Source organism: Falco naumanni, chromosome 3 (genome assembly GCF_017639655.2).
Source record: "Falco naumanni isolate bFalNau1 chromosome 3, bFalNau1.pat, whole genome shotgun sequence".
Classification (NCBI taxonomy): domain Eukaryota; kingdom Metazoa; phylum Chordata; class Aves; order Falconiformes; family Falconidae; genus Falco; species Falco naumanni.
Genome location: NC_054056.1, coordinates 79,910,138 through 79,930,605, shown reverse-complemented (window position 1 = coordinate 79,930,605; position 20,468 = coordinate 79,910,138). Strand labels below are relative to the sequence as shown.

The 20,468-nt window shown below is 38.7% G+C and overlaps 1 protein-coding gene across 1 annotated transcript in view; it reads right to left on the bottom strand.

The window, feature by feature from the left end:
• Positions 1-6,508: 6,508 nt before the first annotated feature.
• SULF1 (sulfatase 1) overlaps positions 6,509-20,468 on the bottom strand; it is a 127,009-nt gene continuing 113,049 nt past the window's right edge. The window contains exons 17-24 of the mRNA XM_040588585.1: positions 19,536-19,632; positions 19,356-19,450; positions 18,869-18,934; positions 18,258-18,430; positions 15,321-15,463; positions 15,094-15,217; positions 14,156-14,189; positions 6,509-8,911 (exon numbers count right to left, since the gene is read on the bottom strand). Coding sequence (XP_040444519.1) covers positions 8,881-8,911; positions 14,156-14,189; positions 15,094-15,217; positions 15,321-15,463; positions 18,258-18,430; positions 18,869-18,934; positions 19,356-19,450; positions 19,536-19,632 — 763 coding nt within the window. The 3' untranslated portion in view covers positions 6,509-8,880. The remainder of the gene's footprint in view (positions 8,912-14,155; positions 14,190-15,093; positions 15,218-15,320; positions 15,464-18,257; positions 18,431-18,868; positions 18,935-19,355; positions 19,451-19,535; positions 19,633-20,468) is intronic.

Genomic DNA, 20,468 nt, shown 5'->3' with positions numbered 1-20,468 from the left:
AGCAAGCATGTGTGAACTAAGCGATACCAGGTGCTTGTTTAGCTTTTATAATCTGTTCACTGGTTACTACCACTGTTTTTGGAGGTCAAAGACAAAATATTTCCTAAACAAGTTTATCTTTTTCTTTTTTCTCAATAATGTGTCTTTTATATGGCATAGGAGATGCCATGCTTCATGCTGCAGTGTCTGGGTTCCCCCAGCTGAAGCCATCCAGCTGTGGTTGCTTTCCAGCGGCTTAAAACAACTGGTAACAGAGATTTACCTGGACTGCAATCTGAATCGGCATTGCTTTGGGCAGAGTGTTTGCCCCTTGTAGGTTAAACTTGTATCAACACATTTCAGTTTCTTCACACATTGGACTTTTTATAGACATTTTTATCCTTTGGAGTGCTTAGAAGATGGAGAGTCGACATCATTGTGGTAGATTCTTTCTTTGGTATAGAATTAGGGTCTTCTGCTTGTCTTTTAATATCATGTTTTACAAATAACAATTCAAAAAGGTTACATGTAAACATTGTCGCAGAGCAGAGATACGGAGCCCTCAGTGTGGGGACTAGGTATGGCCAGGGTTCATATGATTTGTCTTCTTTACAGTGAATATCACGAATGCATGTTATTATGTGCCCGAAGGTTTGAAAGCCTACCTGATCCTCAGGAAGGAAATCTTCCCTATCCTTTCCACGGAATAGACTACATAAATTAAGGAGGACAGTTAACACTGTGCGTATTCCGTAGTCATATCCATTACATTAACTACAGTTAATAACTGTAGGTTTTAGCAACCTCCCTTCCAGTCTTTCAGATCAGCTGTTTTCTTTTGACAATACAGCCTTTTAAACACAGGCATAGCTCTGCAAGTTCCACGTAGCTCCAAACCTTTCTTGGTTTCAAGTGTTGTGAAATAGATGCTTTTTTATTCAGGTTCCATTCTACTCTTCTAATTATTACATTATCCGTTGTGTGCACTGTATTTTCTTGTTTTTTCTGTCTCAAACCAGTTGTCACAATGTTATCCTGTAACAATGTATTGTTCATGGTATAGAATAGATGAAAAGCTGTGGAATTCATGAAGGGCTACAAAAAGCATCCAAAACATCGGTCACCTCAAGGAAGAGTGAGACAGCTGGATAATCTTTGGACAAATGACTAAACAACACTGTGGTGCTAGTAGGTACTGAAGTATTTTATGATGTGTTCACTATGGCTTAAATGACATATTCAAGGCATGTCAATGATGCGACTGCACGTGTTTTTGTTCTTCAAGTCTGGACTGCTCCAGCAAAGACAGTGTTTATAATTCCTGGTGGGCCAATTCCTACCTAGCTCTTCTGTGGGAAAGTACATTCAGGAGGCAGTATAGGATCTGGCCCAGCGCTAACAGCTAAGGTAAAAGCTATACAGACCACAGAAATCTCATGTGGGATGTATTCATCCTGCTGTAACATGTTAGTTTATTTAGTGGCTTTGCTTAAGCAGAGGCTGAAAATAAATTCTATAGTAATGACAAGAAACACTGGGCTAAATTCTGGGACTCCGTAGCCAAGCAGCGTTGGTAAAGCATTTGAAGTAAATTAAGGATTGAGATCTGAAATATTAATGTTCTTCCATGGAATACCAGGAAAAGAGGAGTAGAATAAGAGCAAATTCTACCTCTAGCAATGGAAAAAGGCCAAATCTGGTAAACCTTAAAGTGAGCTACGATTTAAAACAGAAGGGTTTGGTTTTAAAATCTTGAAGACAAAATTTTTCCCTTCCATTTTGAATTCTTAAAGGTAATTATTTTGTGTTACTGTGCCTGGGCTGCTCATGCGGTGGAGGCATCTATATCCTAAATAGCACTAAGAGGTACACCTCCAGCTTATAGGTCAGAAATGTTACCTCTGTAACAAACTCCGTATTTGAAACCATGGAGGGAAATTTCAAAACAAAAAAAATAATATACTAAATCATTTGTAACTGAGTTTTGGTACAAAAAAAACCCCAAATAATTTGGAGCTAATGAGATCCATGGTTGAGTGAAGGCCTTTCTCACAGAAGACCCATGTTTTTCCCCAGTTGAGCAAACAGGAGTTTTGCCCTTGGCTGCAGCGCAAACCTCTACCAAATAATTTAGGCAGAACAGCAACAGTCCGGGTAGTATGTTAGGAGCATGGAGTGGGCACACTGCCTGTAATTGTTTAGTTTTTAAAAAACTCATTATTAAGCAAATGTGTAGAGTATTAAGGAAAGTTGTAGAGTATGTCTGACTGTATGAGTGTGTGGGTGCTGTGCTGTGGTAAAAAGAGACTAATTGGTTTATGCAGTTTGTTTTGCATACTTGAGGCTCCTGTGTGGGGTTTTTCAATTGATATTTATTTCTCAGCAGAGCTTAGAATAATTTTGAAGCTGTGTAACACATCATTTAATGAAATCTATTGTCAGCATCTGTTGTAAACATGTGTTTACAAAACAAACTCTTGAATACTTGATATTTGGAAATAAAAAATAGCATATTATGTGTGTTTTGTTTCTAACAAAAAAAGCAACACAAAAGTTACGTGGGTAGCTCTGCAGTCATTCTGGATCAGGTGGTGATGTATTTGGTCTTTTAATACAGGGTCAGACAAAACCAAATCTTTCCACCGAAGTCAGTGACCATGGAATCATGACTAAGTATTTATCGTGCAGAAATAAACTGTAAAATTCCACCTTTTCCTCTAGTGCTAAATTTGATCAACATTAGTTATATGCTAAGAAATACAAATCTGTTTGAAATAGATGTTGACAGTGGGAAAAAATATATAGGGTACAAGTCTATGCGCATCTATGCTGCTTAGTAGAAGAGGGCCAGGGCATGAACCCAAGGACTGGACTCCTGATGTCCACACTGCTTAGTCCTTAGTTCACTCCTTGGCTCTGATTTGGACCACACCAACAAACTGCCTCTGTGTGGTTGTGGGGAAGGGCTATACCGCAGAGAGCTCCTGCATGTCAGAGGTGGCTGAACCAGGTTTGGTTCCCCCCGTTCCTGTGGCCATCCAGCACAGCAGGCTGTGTGTGTCAGGGACCCCCGTGTCCTCATGCAGCACCGCAGGGGCTGCAGCACACACCATGGTACCACACCACAAGAGCTCTAGTGGTTGCAATACGGGCCTTGTATTACCACAGATGTTTAAAAATGAAAACAAATGGAAATTGTATTTTGATTCCACAGGAACATTAGCACAGAGCCAAGGGGAGACCCAGGGCTAAGTGTTGCATGACATGGATGGGGTCAGCCTGGTCAAGCAGTGTGGATGTGACCTTGTTCATATAATTTGGTGTTAGAGCAAGTCTTTTTGCTCTCTGGACTCACTTTAATTTAAAAGTATAGGTGTATCCATGGATGGAAATTCTGTCCTAAGGCAGCCTGGTTTTTCAAGATCAAAGGAACAGCAGGTTGAAGTTGAATGTATTAATGTATTTTTCTAGACAAATTTCATTATTGAGCCTTTATACTCTAACTGTTTTGACCTGTAGTGCATGTTTCATGGCTGGATGAGCTGTGGCTTGTTTCTACAAAACTTCCTTGCTGCTTGATGTACTGTCAATACTACGAGCCCCCGCACCCCAGCAAGGACCAGACAAAACTTTGCTGCCATGGGGCAGCTGAATTTGCGCTGATTCAGGCCATGGCTTGCCTTTCTGAGGCATCTGAGTGCATTTGGTTCCAGACCACAGTCAGAAACTGTGGTGGTGTGCCCAGCACCTACCAGATTCAAGCCCCCAGCCAGCAGCGCAGCTTCAGCCCGGGATATGTGCAGCCAGGGAGGAGCTACGGTTTCACGGACATCAGAGAAATCTGTGGGGTACAAATCCTCTCTGACTTGCACGTTCAAAGTAAGACTTACCTGGTTTCGTTTCCAGTACATATAACCACACAAAAAAGTGTCTTGCAGATCCCCTGAATGTCACCCGTGTTAAATCAAGGAATATGCTGCGGATGAAATTATCATCAGTAGATGTCTAGCACAACACGGGTATCATTGTTAATTGAAAACTGAATAAATGAGCTATTTTGACAGGGGTTGGAAGCGCAGCGGGGTGGTGCAGGGGTTGAGGAGAGGCTGCTGTGCAGCTCTGCACTGCTGACAACTGCTGCCTGAGCGGGAGTGTAATTACCCCAGGCAGCTCTGAGGTGCCTCAGGCTGTGATAGTGTCCCTTCAGGTGGGACATAGGCTTTTGAAATGTCTCTGTGGCTTGTGCCCCACTTGCTGCAGTGAAAAATTGATTTTTCAGGATTGTTTTTGCTCAGACTGAAGAAGGAAGATGTATTACAGCATCACACCTAGCAGGCACCAGCCACCCAAGCGTGCTCAGGCCTCAAGGCTAGTCCTGAGCAGATTCTCCCTCGATACGGCTGTTGCAGCTCTTGGCTTCTCTGCCCTGACTGTTTTACATGCAGATCCTCTCCCACTGCGCTTGTGTGACTTCCAATATAGATAGATGCAGGCATCTAAAGGGGTTTTGGTGGGGAGAGTGGGGGTGGTCCACCTGCACTCTGAAAAAACCTTCACTCAACTGTCATACAAACCTAGGGGTGACTGAACTTAATGATGCTGTGATCCAAATGGGCTTTTTTTTATAGCTGTCTATGTGTATTAACACCTCAGGAACAACAGGATTCACCTACCCATAACAGCACTAAGTCATGTCTGACGTCCTGGAAGCAAAGCATTACCCATCTTTGCTTTGCTTGAGGGCTTTCGGTTGGTAGGAGGTCTCAGAAAGTGTCTCACACCATCCAAGGGTGTGAGGGCAGCACTGGCTGCCTTCTTTTAAATCCCAGAAGTAACATTTCACATAGCGTTGGCAGCTCCCAAGTTGTGCAGACCTTAAAGTTATTCTTGTCCAGCCCCAGGCCCTCTTCAGAAACAGAGACTATGTACTCCCTTCCAAAACAGACACACCTGCCACTGTTCTGCAGATCAGAAAAAGCCAAGAAGGTCCTCCTGGCAGCCCTCCCCTTGCCTGCTGTGAGGAGCGCTTGCCAATGAAGTCAGATTTAGGCATTTGTTTTCTTCCGGAGCCTACAACTGCCTAATGCCTGTAAGAGCTCCCCGACAGTCGTGCCAGGTGCTTATGACTCAACTGCATCAGCTATAGGACAAGAAGTACTGCACAGAAAGAACTGGAAAATGTATTGGGGCAGCAACACACTGCTTAGGACACTTACTTGGGGATAGGACATATTTTGGTCTCTTTCATTTGGTCTGGTTTTATATTTGATGCATGTTTCTAGAGAGCAAGGGAAAGAACCCATTGGTCTCTACCTTTTGGCTACAGAATGAGTCTCTCTCATATTTTTTCCCTCCACGCTCCTCTATAAGACAGCTGTAAAAAAGGCTCCCACCTAGTTTAGAAGACAGGGCAGTATGTAAGCTTCTGATAGAACAGTAGACTGGGCACTATCCTGGAAGAAGGAAGCCTGACCACTCTCAAGCTGAGGAAGATGTGATCTCTTCCATTTCCTGAGTGAGTATTTTTAAGCTCTCACATAAGGAGGAAGGACAAGTGGGGTGAATGGGTGAACTACACTATCGCACCATTCCCTTCTCTAGCTTTACCCAAGCATTAAGAGAAAGTATCTTGCTTGGTTCTTTCAGAGAAGTGTACTTTCAAGGAATGGAGCATGTGGTTGGTGCTGGATAATTCCCTGCACAGAGATATGTGTGGTAGTTATATGGGACCTTGCTTCACTTGCCTGTGTCCTTAAAGTCCTCCCAGACTTGCTGGCTCAGCATGTTCCGCAGCCTGTTTTGAAATATGTCCTGTGTTTGCCAGTGTGCTTTCCAGGGGCAGGCATCTCTCTGGGGTCTGTCTAGCACGGCAAAGACTGTCTTTTGAACACTTAGGTTGATCTGCTTTCCTGATTCCCGCAAACATCACCTGTAACTTCATGTCTGCAGTAGCATCAATGTCCAAAGACTGTGCAGGAGAAAAAAGAGTTCAAGAAGCATAGCTCCCGAGGCTGATTTTAGCTATGAAGCTAATCTTATTCACAGGCCACCGAACAAACATAGAGCGCAAGTAAGAGAGAGTTTACCTTGAAACCAGATTCCCTTTTGTGATGACTCTTGTGCAAGGAGACGCTCCTCCTGACTAGAGAGCTGTGGTCTGCTCTTGAAAAGCCCTGTGCATCCAGCCTGCTGCAGGGAGGAGGTAAAGCAGCAAAGCAGGGGGTGACGCCGTGTAACATTGCTTTACTTCTGGGAACCACTGGTTGTGCAGCTCAGTGCATTGACTTCAAAGAAGAAAGGACTGGATGAATTGGGAATTAAAGAACAATAATCACAGCATGTCTTAAACAAAAAATATATATTATTCACATCTCCAGGAATAATTTATAACTAACAGAATGTAGCGTGTTATTTCATTACCCATTGCTTAAAATGTGGACGGATTCTTAAAACTGAAGCTGTTAACATATTTTTTAAATAAATCTTAATTAGGAGGAAAACTGGATCATCTGGACTTCTCTGAAGCAGGTAAAGTAAAACACTTTTTATTTCAAGAAATATTGCTTCTAGACTTTCCCGAAGCCAGAATTGTACTATAAAAGTATCACAGAAATATTATACAAGATTTAAAAACACAGTCTGCATCCTAGTAACTTAAAACCTATGTACAAATAACATCATTCATGACCATAAATACGTTTTTCTATCAATCAGCCCATGACACATACATCAGATAAAGAGCTAGTAATTTTAACATATTTACAGAGTCCATCAAAAAGACTGCTTCTTAAAATTATTAAAATCCTACGAGAAGAATCTCTTTTAAAAAAAGTTTCAACTTAAAATACAATACAATGAATGTAAGTTTAACCTGCAGTGCTTGCAATAGCCAAAAAATACTCACTACACTAAATAACATGTAACAGATAGGAAACACACCCGTGAATTGGACACTATGGAATTACATCTATTTGAGGTAATTCTCTTTTGTTGTTGTTGTGCTAATTACTTAGAAATTGATAAAAAAGCAAGGGAAGATATTAAGTTCTGAGTAATACAGGTTTTCAAAGTAATTTTTGTATCATACTTTATAAAATTTCACGTTTGGTAAAGTTCAAGAAAAAATTTAGACTATAACAACAAAAATTATCTAAACTACTTTTTTTACCTCATGTGCCTTTTGTATCTAAAATAATGCAAATCTGCTATGTTTTTATCATTCCCTTTAATGCCTGTTCAGAACAAAAAGTCTCAAAATGGTAACAATGCTTTCAAGATATTGTTCAGGATAATAAAAATCAGATGCGGTGACAATAACACATATGTATTGATGTAAACCTTTCTACCAGTATCAGGAAAAAAAAAAAAAGTCAAAAAACCTCATGGATTTTTAATACTGACAATATCAACATATAGGGAAACAATCCAATTTAAACAAATCCTTCTACAGTTAACAATCATTAGCCATACCTTTCTGAGAGTAAATTTAATTAAAATAAGAAAAACATGCGATATTTTTGCTAAAATAATATTCAAAGAGTCTGTTTCCACAATCCATGCTGTTTATCTTTCCTGTCAATCTATTTATTGGTTTCACAATTACATGAGACAATGAGCAAACTAACAACTTGTAAGGTATTAGATTCATAAACGGTATGGCATACAGATTTTAAAAGTGCATTTTACTTAAAAGCATGACATTATGAATTTCCAGTGGTTAAAATAATTTATGAAAAAGATACTACGCAGAAAGACTGGGTGGACTGAAACACTCATTCATGGTGGGATCATTTGGAAACAGAAAGTAACTTGAACATCCTCTTCAAAGAAATATTTCTTAGCTTTTGGAGAATGTGTTATTGCATTTGAAAGTTGGAACACTGTTTCTTTTCATTTAAAACTGGAAATCTTGCTTCCCAGTGAGGAGAATTACTGTGTAACTATGTGTGTGTGAATAAAAAAAATAAAAGTACACAGACAAAAACTGAACTGGGCTTGATAGCTGCAAAATATATCTACAATAAACATGGAATGTCAGTTGTCATGATTACCTTTATTAGTTTGCTAATAAGAAAAAGGAGAACTTATTTAATGGTTTACAACTTGATCTAATCGAAGGAGAGTGGAGCTGAGGCACTGCCTTCTACATTTAGGATTTTTGAAGTTTCCCCTGCAAGACTCTGTTCTGTTCTTTTTTGGGAAGTTCCTGTTTTCTGGGTGCTGATAGATGAATCCCTAACGGATACGTTTACAGCCTGATGAACAAGAGGTTCATCGGACCTTATGGGAAGATATATTTGATCTTCAAATATATCTTCCACAGAATCACTGTCCTGATGGATGTCTTTTTGAGGAATGCTGATGGGTTGTAGCATGAAGCTATGCCGGGACTCCAACTCTATCAAACCATTTCCACTGAAATCCATATCAAAACGGTCAGATTCTTTATTCTCCATCCATCTTTCAGCTTGATGATTATTTCTCCAGTGTGCGTCATTCAGACTACTTTTCTCAGGAATATCGTTGTTTAATTCAAGTTTCCTCTCCTGATTTAAATTCACCGTGCTCAAAGTGAGGGCTGTAAAGTCCGTTGGCACAATAAGCTGTAGCTCTTCTGCAGGCAGGCCACTCGAATCTTCAGCAGATGTCATTTCCACCAAGGTAAACGGTGTGGATGATTCATCCCTGTCCCCATTGCTTCGAGCAGTGTTAGCCTTGTCTGTTTTGTTTTGCTGGTAGTAACTGTTCAGCAGTGCAAACATTCTATCTACATCCTTCAAGTAATTAGTCCAGTCAGCCAGACTAAGTCTATAGTTGTATCTGTATTCATATACACTCTCATCCACACTGTACAAGTCTTCCAGTCCTTGCCAGTTGATGTCGCCAGTGAAACTGGGCAGGTTAGCCCTCCCATCCATCCCATAACTGTCCTCTGTCGAAAGAAAGAATAAAGCCTAATGGTGAACACCAGCTTAAAAGTGCAAGCAAAGCTTGCGTGTGTGTTTCTACTTCAATTTGCTTGAAAACACCACTATTCATAATGTATACAGCATAAAGTGTAAGACACTCCACATCTTCAGTCATCAGATTAATGCTCCTGGCCTCAGGTGTGTTCACAGCTCCTGCTACACACACAGCAAGAAACCTCCTGTCTCCTGCTACATTCTTGGACTGAGTAAAAAAGAAAAAATCTGATCTAAAGGGCTTTGTGATGACATTCAGAGATAAGGCTTTCCTCTGATATTTCAAGGCTGGAAAGTTGTTTCAATGCACAAATAATACATTCACCTTCCCTGAATATGCAATAACTGCACAATGGTTAGGCACAAAAGACGGGAGTAACTCTGAAAGCCACTGGTGACCTGAACTTCAACAATGCCCACAGGAATTTGGTTCCTGGGTAGCCTGAGACATACAGTCTACAAACCAACCAGCCACATTTAATTTAATCGGTGATAGCCAAAGCTAGTTTCTTTACTTACTTTGTAAATGTACTTTTTAATTTACATGGAGCAACTAGGAGAAGTAAAAGCTGTAAAAACTTGATGTGAATTAATTTATAGAACTGCAACACTCTGTAAAATAGTGCTAAAATATGCATACATATAGAATCTTCTAAAGGTTTTATTTCTTTTTTTTTAAACGCTTTTAAAGAAAATATCTAACAGCTTTATCAAATAGTAAATCTGAATAACAGGCATAGATCTGAGCGTATAAGTAGCGATGGAGCTGCATTTTATATTGACCACAGCCAGAAAAAGCAAAGACATGAAGGAAACCCATTTCCAAAAGATTTTTAAGTCACTATAGTGACTGTAGTGACTCACATTATCAGCTGTAGTGTGAAGCCCATTTTATATTGACAACTAACGCTGAACACTAATATTTCATTTAATTCACTGCGCAGACTGTGGTCTATCAATAAAGTGGACTACAAGGAAAAACTAATCAGGTATTGCAAAAGCCTGTCAGGGATAAGTACAAAATTTGTCCTTATAAACGATGTAGGCAATATTTAGTAATTAATTCACTCAGATGACGTGATTCTGTTTCTGAAAATTGTAGAGGCATGTAGGCTAGTAGCAATTACCTTGGAAGTTTGAGTGGCTGTAGCCCAACAGCATGAACTGAGCACAAATATTTATCTGTATTGAGCCCTTTATCCTTACAGTGGGTTCTTGGCATCTCCATTAAGTTGTTTGCGTTTTAACTTGCCCTTTCTCATTACTCGAGTGAAACAGAAGATACAGCTTGTATCTATCATAGCTTGTACTCTCTGCTCCTTCTCTAGCTTGGGATTTCACAGTGGAAAGAATTTCTCCAATATTTAGTCCATCATGTGGGAAGTCAAAAAAATGCCACTATGGTCAGAAAAAACCTTGAGATTTTCTTCTGATGAGGGACCTTATTCTGCTTTCACCAAAGGGAGAGCACTTTCCTTACTTGGAAACACCTGAATCTTTGCTCTTGATATTTTTTTTGCTTATTACAACAGCTGTAAATACTTTAGAATGTAAAATTTAAATATCTTATTTTTTAAAGGAAGTTCTAGAAATACTTTTTTTATTGCAAACACTTGGCAAACTGCCTTTTACAGGAAGCAACACAAGCTTTTTGGATTTGGTAGGACAGCTATGACAGAGTGTCTTCTTTTTTTTCCTGAGGTAGACAAGAGAAATTAAATCATGGCATGGCCACATGAGAGCCATCTTCATAAGTCAAATTATGAATAATTTGTTTCCTGAAACAAAAAATAATTAAATACTGCAGAGGTTTCAAGAAAGAAGTCTTACTATTCCAGTGCTTAGAGGCATAAAGGGCTCTAGAAAACATCATAGGAAGGGATGTATTTTTGAGGAATTTAGTCACCAAACCCTCTAAGAGATGAACCACACTGCAAAAGCAACAATAATTAAATTTTGCTGCGTTACTGTTTGTATCGATAGTTTAATTTTTTTTTTTTTTTTGCCAAATCAGAGTCTGTACAGGAAAACAAACTGCTGTAGCCGAAATTGGTTGGTATGTGACGGTGGAAACTGAAACAGGAGTGCCGCCATTTGACCAGTAACAGATTTGGGGGTGGACCAGGGCAGCAGGAGGCAAAGCAGGAGCCAGAAAGGTGCCTTTGGACCCACAGGAGCCTCTGCTGCCTGTCCCAGGTGGTGGGTCAAAGCATTGAGCTGAGCAAGCCAGGCCGGCATGGTGGGCAGCAGGGAAGTCTGGGGACCAGCACAGAGGAGCAGGGCTTCTCATCAGCTTCAGCAGCAGGGCAATGGGGCTGTGCTGCAGGGAAGTAATACCAGCAAGGAGTTTGCCATACTCCTAGAAAATGTCTCAAAGACTGAGTAAGAGCTGCATGGTCCTCCATGCTGGATCTATTTTTCCCCCTCTAAGTGTGGCACTGTTTCTGCAGTCTCAGAGTTTCACAGCTGGAAAGGCACTGGGAATTGCTCCACAATCTTCACATCAAGCAGAAGAAAATAACTTGTTTAAACACATGGGACAGAGATAACTTGTATTCATATATGTTAAACAAATAGGAAAGCAAAGTCTTAAGGTCCTAGAGCTGACTGTATGTTGGTTGACTGAGCAAGCGTGAAAAGCTTCCCACTGAAATTGAAGTATGCAGGGGGGAAGGAGAGAGGAAAGAAAAAGTTTCCCCCTGTAAGAAATCTCATTACAAATAGGTGTGAAACAGGAAAGTGCACGAGTTGCATTTGAGTAACAGCATGGCAGTGATATCCTCAATCAATATTTTGGAATTTCTCAGCTATGTCATAGACCCAAAAGAGAGAAAAGTTGTTGCTAACTGCTCACAGCAAAACTTCTTTAGCTTGTTTTGGTTTTTTTTTTTTTTTTTTTTTTTTTTTTTTTTTTTTTTTTTGTGTGTGTGTGGTTTTTTTTTTTTTAAATCATACCCTGGAGTCCCGTGATACCATCCGTGGCTGTGTTCTCTCAAAACTAATAAAAGATTTGGATATATCTCCACTGAGACTAAAGTAGGTACAATCAGCTTCTTGGTGGCTTTGAAAAACCTCAGACAAGCAGGAGAGGAGAGAGGAGTGTGCAATTCCCACATCTTGTTATCAACCATGCCTGCAGAGCCATGTTCTGTCCATCAAAGGACACAAGTGGTACCAGTTCTTCTGTGCTGAAGCTCTGTGTTTTAAGCAAACAGCAAACAGCACTATACTGGCTGTTTCCGTACAGGCCAGTTGTCTCAGTATTGTACTTGCAGCACAGGTTGTGTTGTACTAATACAGGGCATTTTGAACTGAAAACAGATCTGAATAGAGAAACTATCTGAAGGAAGCCTAAGGGATAGTTCAGATGACTTAGAAACATAGGGTTTTTCCTTTCTTATTCTACCGGTTTCTCTGCAAGCATCAAGAAAAGGATCCTTTTAGAGATCATTTTAATGATTCCTGAAAAATGGGGTTTGTTAATTTAACAAAATTCTTTGTTTTAGAAAAGAAAACATATTTCCACCAAGTTGGGTTTGAACCATAATGTTGAACCCAGGCATCTGTGTATATTGAGAAACTGGGTGTCTGAAATGTAATGGTACAAAGCACTATCATTTGTATTATACTATACCTGCTATTTATCCCAGTAGCATAATGTTTATTGACTTGGTATTATCAGAAATTAAAATGTTTTTATTACTAAAGAATGTAGCAAGATATAATTTAAAGATTAATCCTGTGTGTTGTACTATTTCATGCAATCCTACAATTCAAAAATGCCATTACTGTTAGACTATAGTTAAAATGAGGAATGCTTGCAAGGACATTTTCTAATGAAAGACTTAAAAGCACAACTACAGGGATTACTTTCTATTGTTGTAGTAGCCAGTTCCCACCAGGCTGTAATGAGCAATGAAAACAATTGGGATATAACAAAGCTTATAATTTTTCTAGATCACAAAACTACTTAAATGAGAAAATACAAAATTGGCTGCAAGAAAAAATTAGCTGCTTAAATTGGAGATCTATAGAACATTGAAAGACATTATCTTAACTGTTCCCTGGCTGCTGGGAGCTAATGACAAGCTTTTTTTCAGAGGACCCTATGAAAAAAAGTTTTATACAGACTGGCATAGTCCTTGGACCCAGTTTACTTCTTAGGTGAACAACGTATATCAGGGACTACTCCACCAAAGCACATGGAGATGAAAATGTATACAATGGATATGTTATGAAAAGGTATCAAGTCTAAGTATGGCTTTCGACAGACTCATTTGTTTTTCACCCTGAGTACAAGTATTGCTCAATGAACAGCAAGTGCAGTACTGTTAAGATCTGAGGTTTTCCAGTCTCTTCAGGATTTTGCTTTATGCTTGACTGTTCCTCCACCAGGAGAAACTGGGCTCTGCATGATGAACATGTAGGTACAATAAGTAACTTGCAAACAAATAAATATACTTGCAAACAGCAGTCTTTCACATGTTCCAAGTGTTCAAGCATTAGGTATAAAAAATCTCACCTGGTGCCCTTCCTCAGTTCAGGTATTACAACTTTTTAAAGAAATTTTGTTTCATGCTGTGTGATCTGTTCTGAGAGCTTTGGCCCTCCTAGCCCAAAGGAGTCTCATCTTTCTGCCACACTTATATTGAACTGTCTCCTGCTGGCCTCTGAGCACTTGGTGCTCATATTGAGCACTGCTTTTGCTTAAAGCAACATCTGGTAATATTTCCTATAGACAGTGAGAAGATTTTACTTTGCTTCCTTAGGTTTGATTAGGCTTTTGGGATACGTATACCTCAGAAAGCTTTTTAAGAACCTTTTGTTTACGTTTCAAGAGCAACTGTACAAACTTCCTAAATAAAACAATCAAAAAACCACAACCACCAACCCATCCAAAATCAAATCAATAACAGGAAAACAACCCCAAGGAGGTGGTTCTTCTTGTGTCATTTTTCCTACATAAACATCTAAGAAATACAGGCATGAAACACGAGTTGTATGAAGTCTTGCTATGACAATGAGCTACGTTAAATGCAGAATGGTAAATCTAAAAAACAATGGCCAAGTTCAGTGTAGAGTAGTTAGAAAATGCATGCAGCAAAAGCTATGCTGTGTGCAACATGGCAGGATACAGACATTAGTTGAAATGGACTGGAGTCATGCAATTATTTGGAAAGAAGCTGCTGAGGAGAACAAAAAAGTGTGGATACCTGTGTGGATCATAGCTTCCTCCATCTTTATTTCCTGATATAGGAAAATACAAGAGTAACTTTTGTTAGTGTTTAGAATTTGTAAAACCATTCACAATGTAGTTTTCCATGCACAGCATCTAATTCCTAAAAAGAAATGTACTGTGTTAAATAAAGACAGAGCTGCAGTCCAACAAAGATTTCCTGGAAGTTTTATATAAAGAAGTGAAAAAGCACAGTTTTTAAAAAATAATAACCCCCCCAAACAATTAGATATTGTCAAAAAGAGAAACATTTGTAGCTGAAGAAAGAGATACAAAGATGCAACACTGCAAATTATGTAGAATAGAATATTCCTGTGGAAAAAAAAAAAATCACAACATTCAATCAACCAAAGTTAAGTGCAATGAATTCCAGAGTTATGCAGTATAAAAAGCAGCTATCTTTGTACTCAGAGACTTTTGTAAAGAAATATTGTTTTACTCAAAAATGGAGGAGACTATTGCTGATTAGAAGTTTGCAATGTTAAGTCTCATTTGTGGTGTAGAGCCTGAAGTTGTTCATATAAGCAGACAGCAGTTGGAATAAGCACAGGATTTAATACCTCACTTGCTACTGGGAGGCAAAAAATAATGAAATAAACACTGCAAGAAAGAAAAGAGTTATGACTGTGAAGATCTGCATATGCTTGTTATCAATTAGTTCAGATAATGTCATTAAATTTCTGCAGCATTTCTGTCAAATGTTGTTGTTTCCCATCAATATCTGTCTAGAATAACCTGTGCAAATGTGCAAAGAAGCTTTCTGGTCATGCAGTTGTGCAGGATGGTGTAAGTGGACCATTCCAGACTATTTAGAGCAGCACTTAGGAGAGTGACACTTCATGGATACAATTAGTACCTAAGCAGATGAAATAAAAAAAAACAAAATGGAAATAAACACTTCTGTTTTTCTTGTACCTGTTTCAAGTCCCTTTGGCCTCGGATTGCACTGTTTATAACCTTGACAACTTCGCAGTTCCATTAGCTGTATGTGTAATTGATTCAAAATGCCTCTTTCCACTGTGTGTACTGTATTCGTCAGCTGAGAAAAAGAGGAATGGAGGGAAAAAATACTTGTTAACAGAAATAAAAAAACCCTAGAGGAGTCTGATGAACAACATTTTGTAACAGGAAAAGGGGTTTACCTGGTAGGGATCAGTGTTCATATCAAAATATTCCAAGAAGCCAGTTGCAAATTCACAAAAGAGAAAATTGTGGGTGTCATTAACTGTTCGTAAACACCAGTAAGTGTTGTTATTCGAGCTTGTGCAAGCACAGAAAGAGCCCACTGTAATTAAAGAAACAAGTTATTAGTTTTCAGTGAAAAAAAATATGCTTGTTTCTTCTAGTAGTGAAACTTCATAGATATTCACGTACTTAAATTCTAGATCAATTTACAGAAAAATCTATTTGAAAAATATTAGATTCTCATCTACAGCAGAATAAATGTTGCTAAAGTACTTTTCACAATCTTATAGTTAATAAGAGCAGAATACAGTGAATCCTATAATTAATGAGACCTGATGAAGTTCAACAAGGCCAAGTGCAAGGCCCTGCACGTGGGTCATTGGGTCAACCCCCAGTACCAATACAGGCTGGGTGGAGAATGGATTGGGAACAGCCCTGAGGAGGACTTGGGGTGTTAGTGGACAAGAAGCTCAACATGGCCCAGCAATGTGCACTTGCAGCCCAGAAAGCCAACAGAATACTGGGCTGCATCAAAAGAAGTGTGGCTAGCAGGCTGAAGGAGGTAATTCTCCCCCTCTGCTCTGCTCTTGTGAGACCCCATCTGCAGTACTGCCTGCAGCTCTGGAGCCCACAACATAAAAAGAACATGGACCTGTTGGAAGAAGTGCAGAGGAGGGCCATGAAGATGATCAGAGGGCTGGAACACCTCTCCTGTGGAGACAGGCTGAAAGAGTTGGGGTTGTTCAGGCTGGAGAAGAGAAGGCTCCAGGGAGACCTTATAGCAGCCTTCCAGTACCTAAAGGGGGCTTATAAGAAAGTTGGGGACAGACCTGTAGTGATACGACAGAGGGTAATGGTTTCAAATCTGAAAGTGGGTAGATTTAGATTAGATTTTAGGAAGAAATTCATTACTGAGGGTGGTGAGACACTGGAACAGGTTGCCCAGAGAGGTTGTGGATTCCTGGAAGTGTTCAAGGCCAGGTTGGATGAGGCTTTGAGCAGCCTGGTTTAGTGAAGATGTCTCTGGCCATGGCAGGGGCGTTGGAATTAGAGGGTCTTTATGGTCCCTTCCAAACCAAATTATTCTATGATTCTCTGTTCTGTTCTGAGTTATATGCAGTTTATTGGGATTGAGCAGAATTCAGACAAAAAAACCCCAACACAAATCCTGATCCTTAAGATTTGTACACAGGATTCATTGGAATTGCTTATATGTGTAAGGATACTGTTTCTCCCAAAAGTAAGTAACTTTAATGTGGTAAAGCCTCATTTTAAGCAGCTCTCCCTTACTGGCCTGGGTTTTCCACTTTATTATTTTGAACTGCAATCCCTCATTTTGTTTATTTGATACACAAATAAGAGGAAAGTTGAATCATTTGGTCCAGCCTTTGTAAGGCAATTCCAAGCAGTATAAATGGATTACACCTTGTTTTCACTTTTGAACCTGGGGAAACCTAGAGCAGGATTCCACTCCAGACTGAAGACACCTGGATCCACGTGGCATAGTGATGGGAGCACCCGTAGAGCAGACCTGGGTATATTGTGTGTATAATCTTGTTCTGCCAGCAGCAAAGGCTGTAGGAAAGGTATCTATTTCTTAATTTTCAAACAAACTGTTAACAAAGTTTTACTGTAAAATAATGTCTCTTTAATTCCAATAATAAGATATTAATATTTCCTTAGAATTTTATTTAGATTTATTTAGTTTTGCTGTTAGAACTACGACCAGCTGTAAGACTACTGATGTTTTGAACAAACTTCATAAAAATAGTAATGGTATTATAACATATCAGATATTAAGTTATGGACTGCATTGAAGGGACATTTTTTTACCCCATGATTGTTACTGGAGCACATAACTGTTACTCCACAGTTAAAAAGTAATAAGCCATTTTAATCATTGTCTTTAAAACAAAACCCATGCATATGTCTACATTAGGTACATCTTAAAATGTAAAAAGCATGTTAGCAGAAGTCCTAGTGCAATCCAAACATATCACTAGGAGACAACTTCTTTCTCCAAATGAAAAATTATTCTTAACAAATTTTCTGCTTGGGTCAAATTTGTTATAACAATCATAATTTGATCTTGAAGTTTTTGAAAGTAAAGGTTTCAATTACTTTTCTTCCTCTACCACCAAAGATGAGAAAGGTATTGTTTTGTTGATGCTAAGTGCTAAAAAATGTTGAAGTATGCCTCAACAGCATAGTTTATCTATATACCTTGAAGTTTAAAGAAACTTAAAATGTCTTCTAGCTCTAATATTTTGTTCATATACACCAGGTGAATGCTCCACCCTTGTGATTATTAAATTCTTTCAGAATATAAAAAAATGGGAATCATGGAAAGAATTCATAAGGGATAGTATCTGTATTTTTTTCATGATAAGGTGAGTTATTTATGATGCACTTTGAAATCAAAATGATAAAAATAGAGTAGACCTTTTATGTGCTGAAGTTTGTCACAACATTAAAGGTCAAGTCCCAAAAAGGATTTGTGACAGTTGGAAGAATAAGGTTATTATTAATAATTGGAAACCCAATTAAAATTCCTATGAAATATTTGATCATCTTGATTTCCAAGAGATTACACAAATCTCAGTGGTTGGTTGTGAAAGTCTATGTTTTAGAGACCAACTCTTCTTTTTGTTTCTGCAGTATTTAGCAGCAAGCATCTATTTAATTAATTAATAGCATCAAGTGCTAATTTCATATAAATAAGTAATGCAACAACTACAAGCATACTCAAGTGACATTCTTCATACTTCAGAATAAGGGCAGCCGCGGCATTACCAAGTGCCAGTTCTTAAAAAACCAAAATTCCTCATGAAGTGGAAACTGTAACACAGCAAAGGATAACCGAGATCATGTCTGCATGTGGACATAAGACTTACAGTTCCAGAACGGTGCTGTTTGCCAGTGGTTGTTATCGTGGGTAAAACATGTCAGTCCAGGAAGGCTACACTCATCTCCTTTCTTCTGGCGCTTTTTCCCCTTCCTTTCTTTCTTCCTTCTTCGGTTCTCTTTGAACAGCTGCAGTTTGCCATCCACTTCCTGTGCTGCTTCTCTGTTCAGAGAAAAAGTTGGGCACAGCTGACAGAAAACAGTCCCTGTTTGGTTAACAACCACACTAGCAGTTTTTACATCTTTCTGGCTTTTCTAAAGATGAGACGATGGGAATGTGCCCTTCTTCTAGCTTAGTTTCCACCCCACCTGTTATGACAAGGTGTTCTCTTCAGTTAGCATGAGAAATTATGTACTGTTGTATTTAGGTTTAACTGGATCATTTTAACAATCACGAGGTCAATCAGAGTCTGAAATTATTATCCATAGACTTTCACAAGTCTGTCCAAAACTACTTCAGGATTTTTGTCAGAGCTTGTTATATGCAACCTTCTCTTTCCCTCGTCTCCTCCTTTCCTCTCTCAGCAAAAAAACCCCCAAATTATATTTGTCCAGCCATCAAAAGCCAGCTGAGGGAATAATAGGACAGTAACAATCTTACTTGAAGGGATGAAGATGGCTCTTGAGTTTCTCTTGGGCCTTTACCCCTTTCTCTTTGTTGTAATAGCTACAGGGAAAATTAATAGGAATTATCAAGTCATGAAACAATTTTCAACACAAAACCAAATCAGAAACATACCATCTTTGACATTTTCTTAGGGAACTATACAGAATGTCTTATGATTTTCACTTCCTTTAAAGAAGTTATATTGTGTGAGTGATCCTATGCTAGATTATAGCAGAACCACAGCTGGATTCAAATGTGTTAGTAGAATACAAACAAATTTCATCCTGAAGTTTTAATGTTTTCTTCTTTTGATTCACAATAGCTTTTACTCTTAAATGGGATCTAACTAAAATGAGTACCTACATTGGTTATAAATATCAATAAAGCTTATGTTCTTTCTTTTCCATCTCAAAAAAGCTTGGAAAATGCTTAAACCTTAGGAATTGGTGTAGCCTTTGGTGTTGAATGTCATCTTTCTTACCTCTGTTTACTACAATCACATTCATCAGGTTTTCTTCTTTTTAGGTGTCCTCTAACTTCCCTCAAATTCTTAATTTTGTCTTGGAGAGCTTCGATCTGCAGACAGTATTTCCGATTCAGAATTACTTTTTGCAAATGTAGCAGTGCAAAGACTTCACTCAGATTTTAAAATGCCTCTTACCTCCTTATCAATGTAAGCCTTGTGGTCCTTCCAGGCTCTGGCGGATTGGTACAGCTCCCTCTCACAGTGAATAGTGTCATTTGGAAGAATAAAACATCTGTAGAATTGAGTTTAGCAAATAGGAACAAGAAGGTCAGTGGTTTCCTAGTTGCCTATCCATTTATTTTCTTTCTTCCAACATTCTTAATCAATTCTCTGTTATATTCTGTTAAGAAATAAGTAAACTCTATGATGTCTTAACATGCTGACTTATAATACTAATAATTGCTTCGATCTGTTTCCTCTGCAAAATAATAATGAAAAAAAAATATTCACCCATGACAGATGCTCTGTGTCTGCTAAGCAAAAATGCAATGGCAATGCCATCTTGGAGGTTCTTAATCCAATCAGAAATGAAATTGAAACTGAAATAAAAATCTGTTCAGAATTTCAAGCGTCTTGTTAACCAAACATGTCATTGGTTATTTAACCACCAGCTGCTGAGTAATATATTCCTCTTGTCACATGAATGTGACCTATCTTCCAAGTATGCAAAATATTCAAGAACAGAACATACGGTCAATGGGCTGAAGATCAGTATAGTCAATAAAGATCAATAAAAATCGAAGCTAGAGCAAAGAGTTCCAACAAGTGGTTAAAAAAAAGCCAACAGAACATTCAAGTTAAAATGTGGTGCAATGACAAAAACATTCATACCAGTATTTGAAAAAGCAGCTCTACCAAGAGGAAAAAACAACATGGAAGGCCAAGAAAGTGATAGAAAATCCAGCAGACTACAGGATGGGATTTCAAAGTCTCCATGCTGATAGATAGAAATTGTTTAATTATGGAAATATTCCAATTTTATAGACACAACCTTTCTTTGGTCCTCCTTTATCAGAACCCTTCTTTAAATTTTGAGAAGAATGGCAGAAAGGAACATGTAGATGCTTA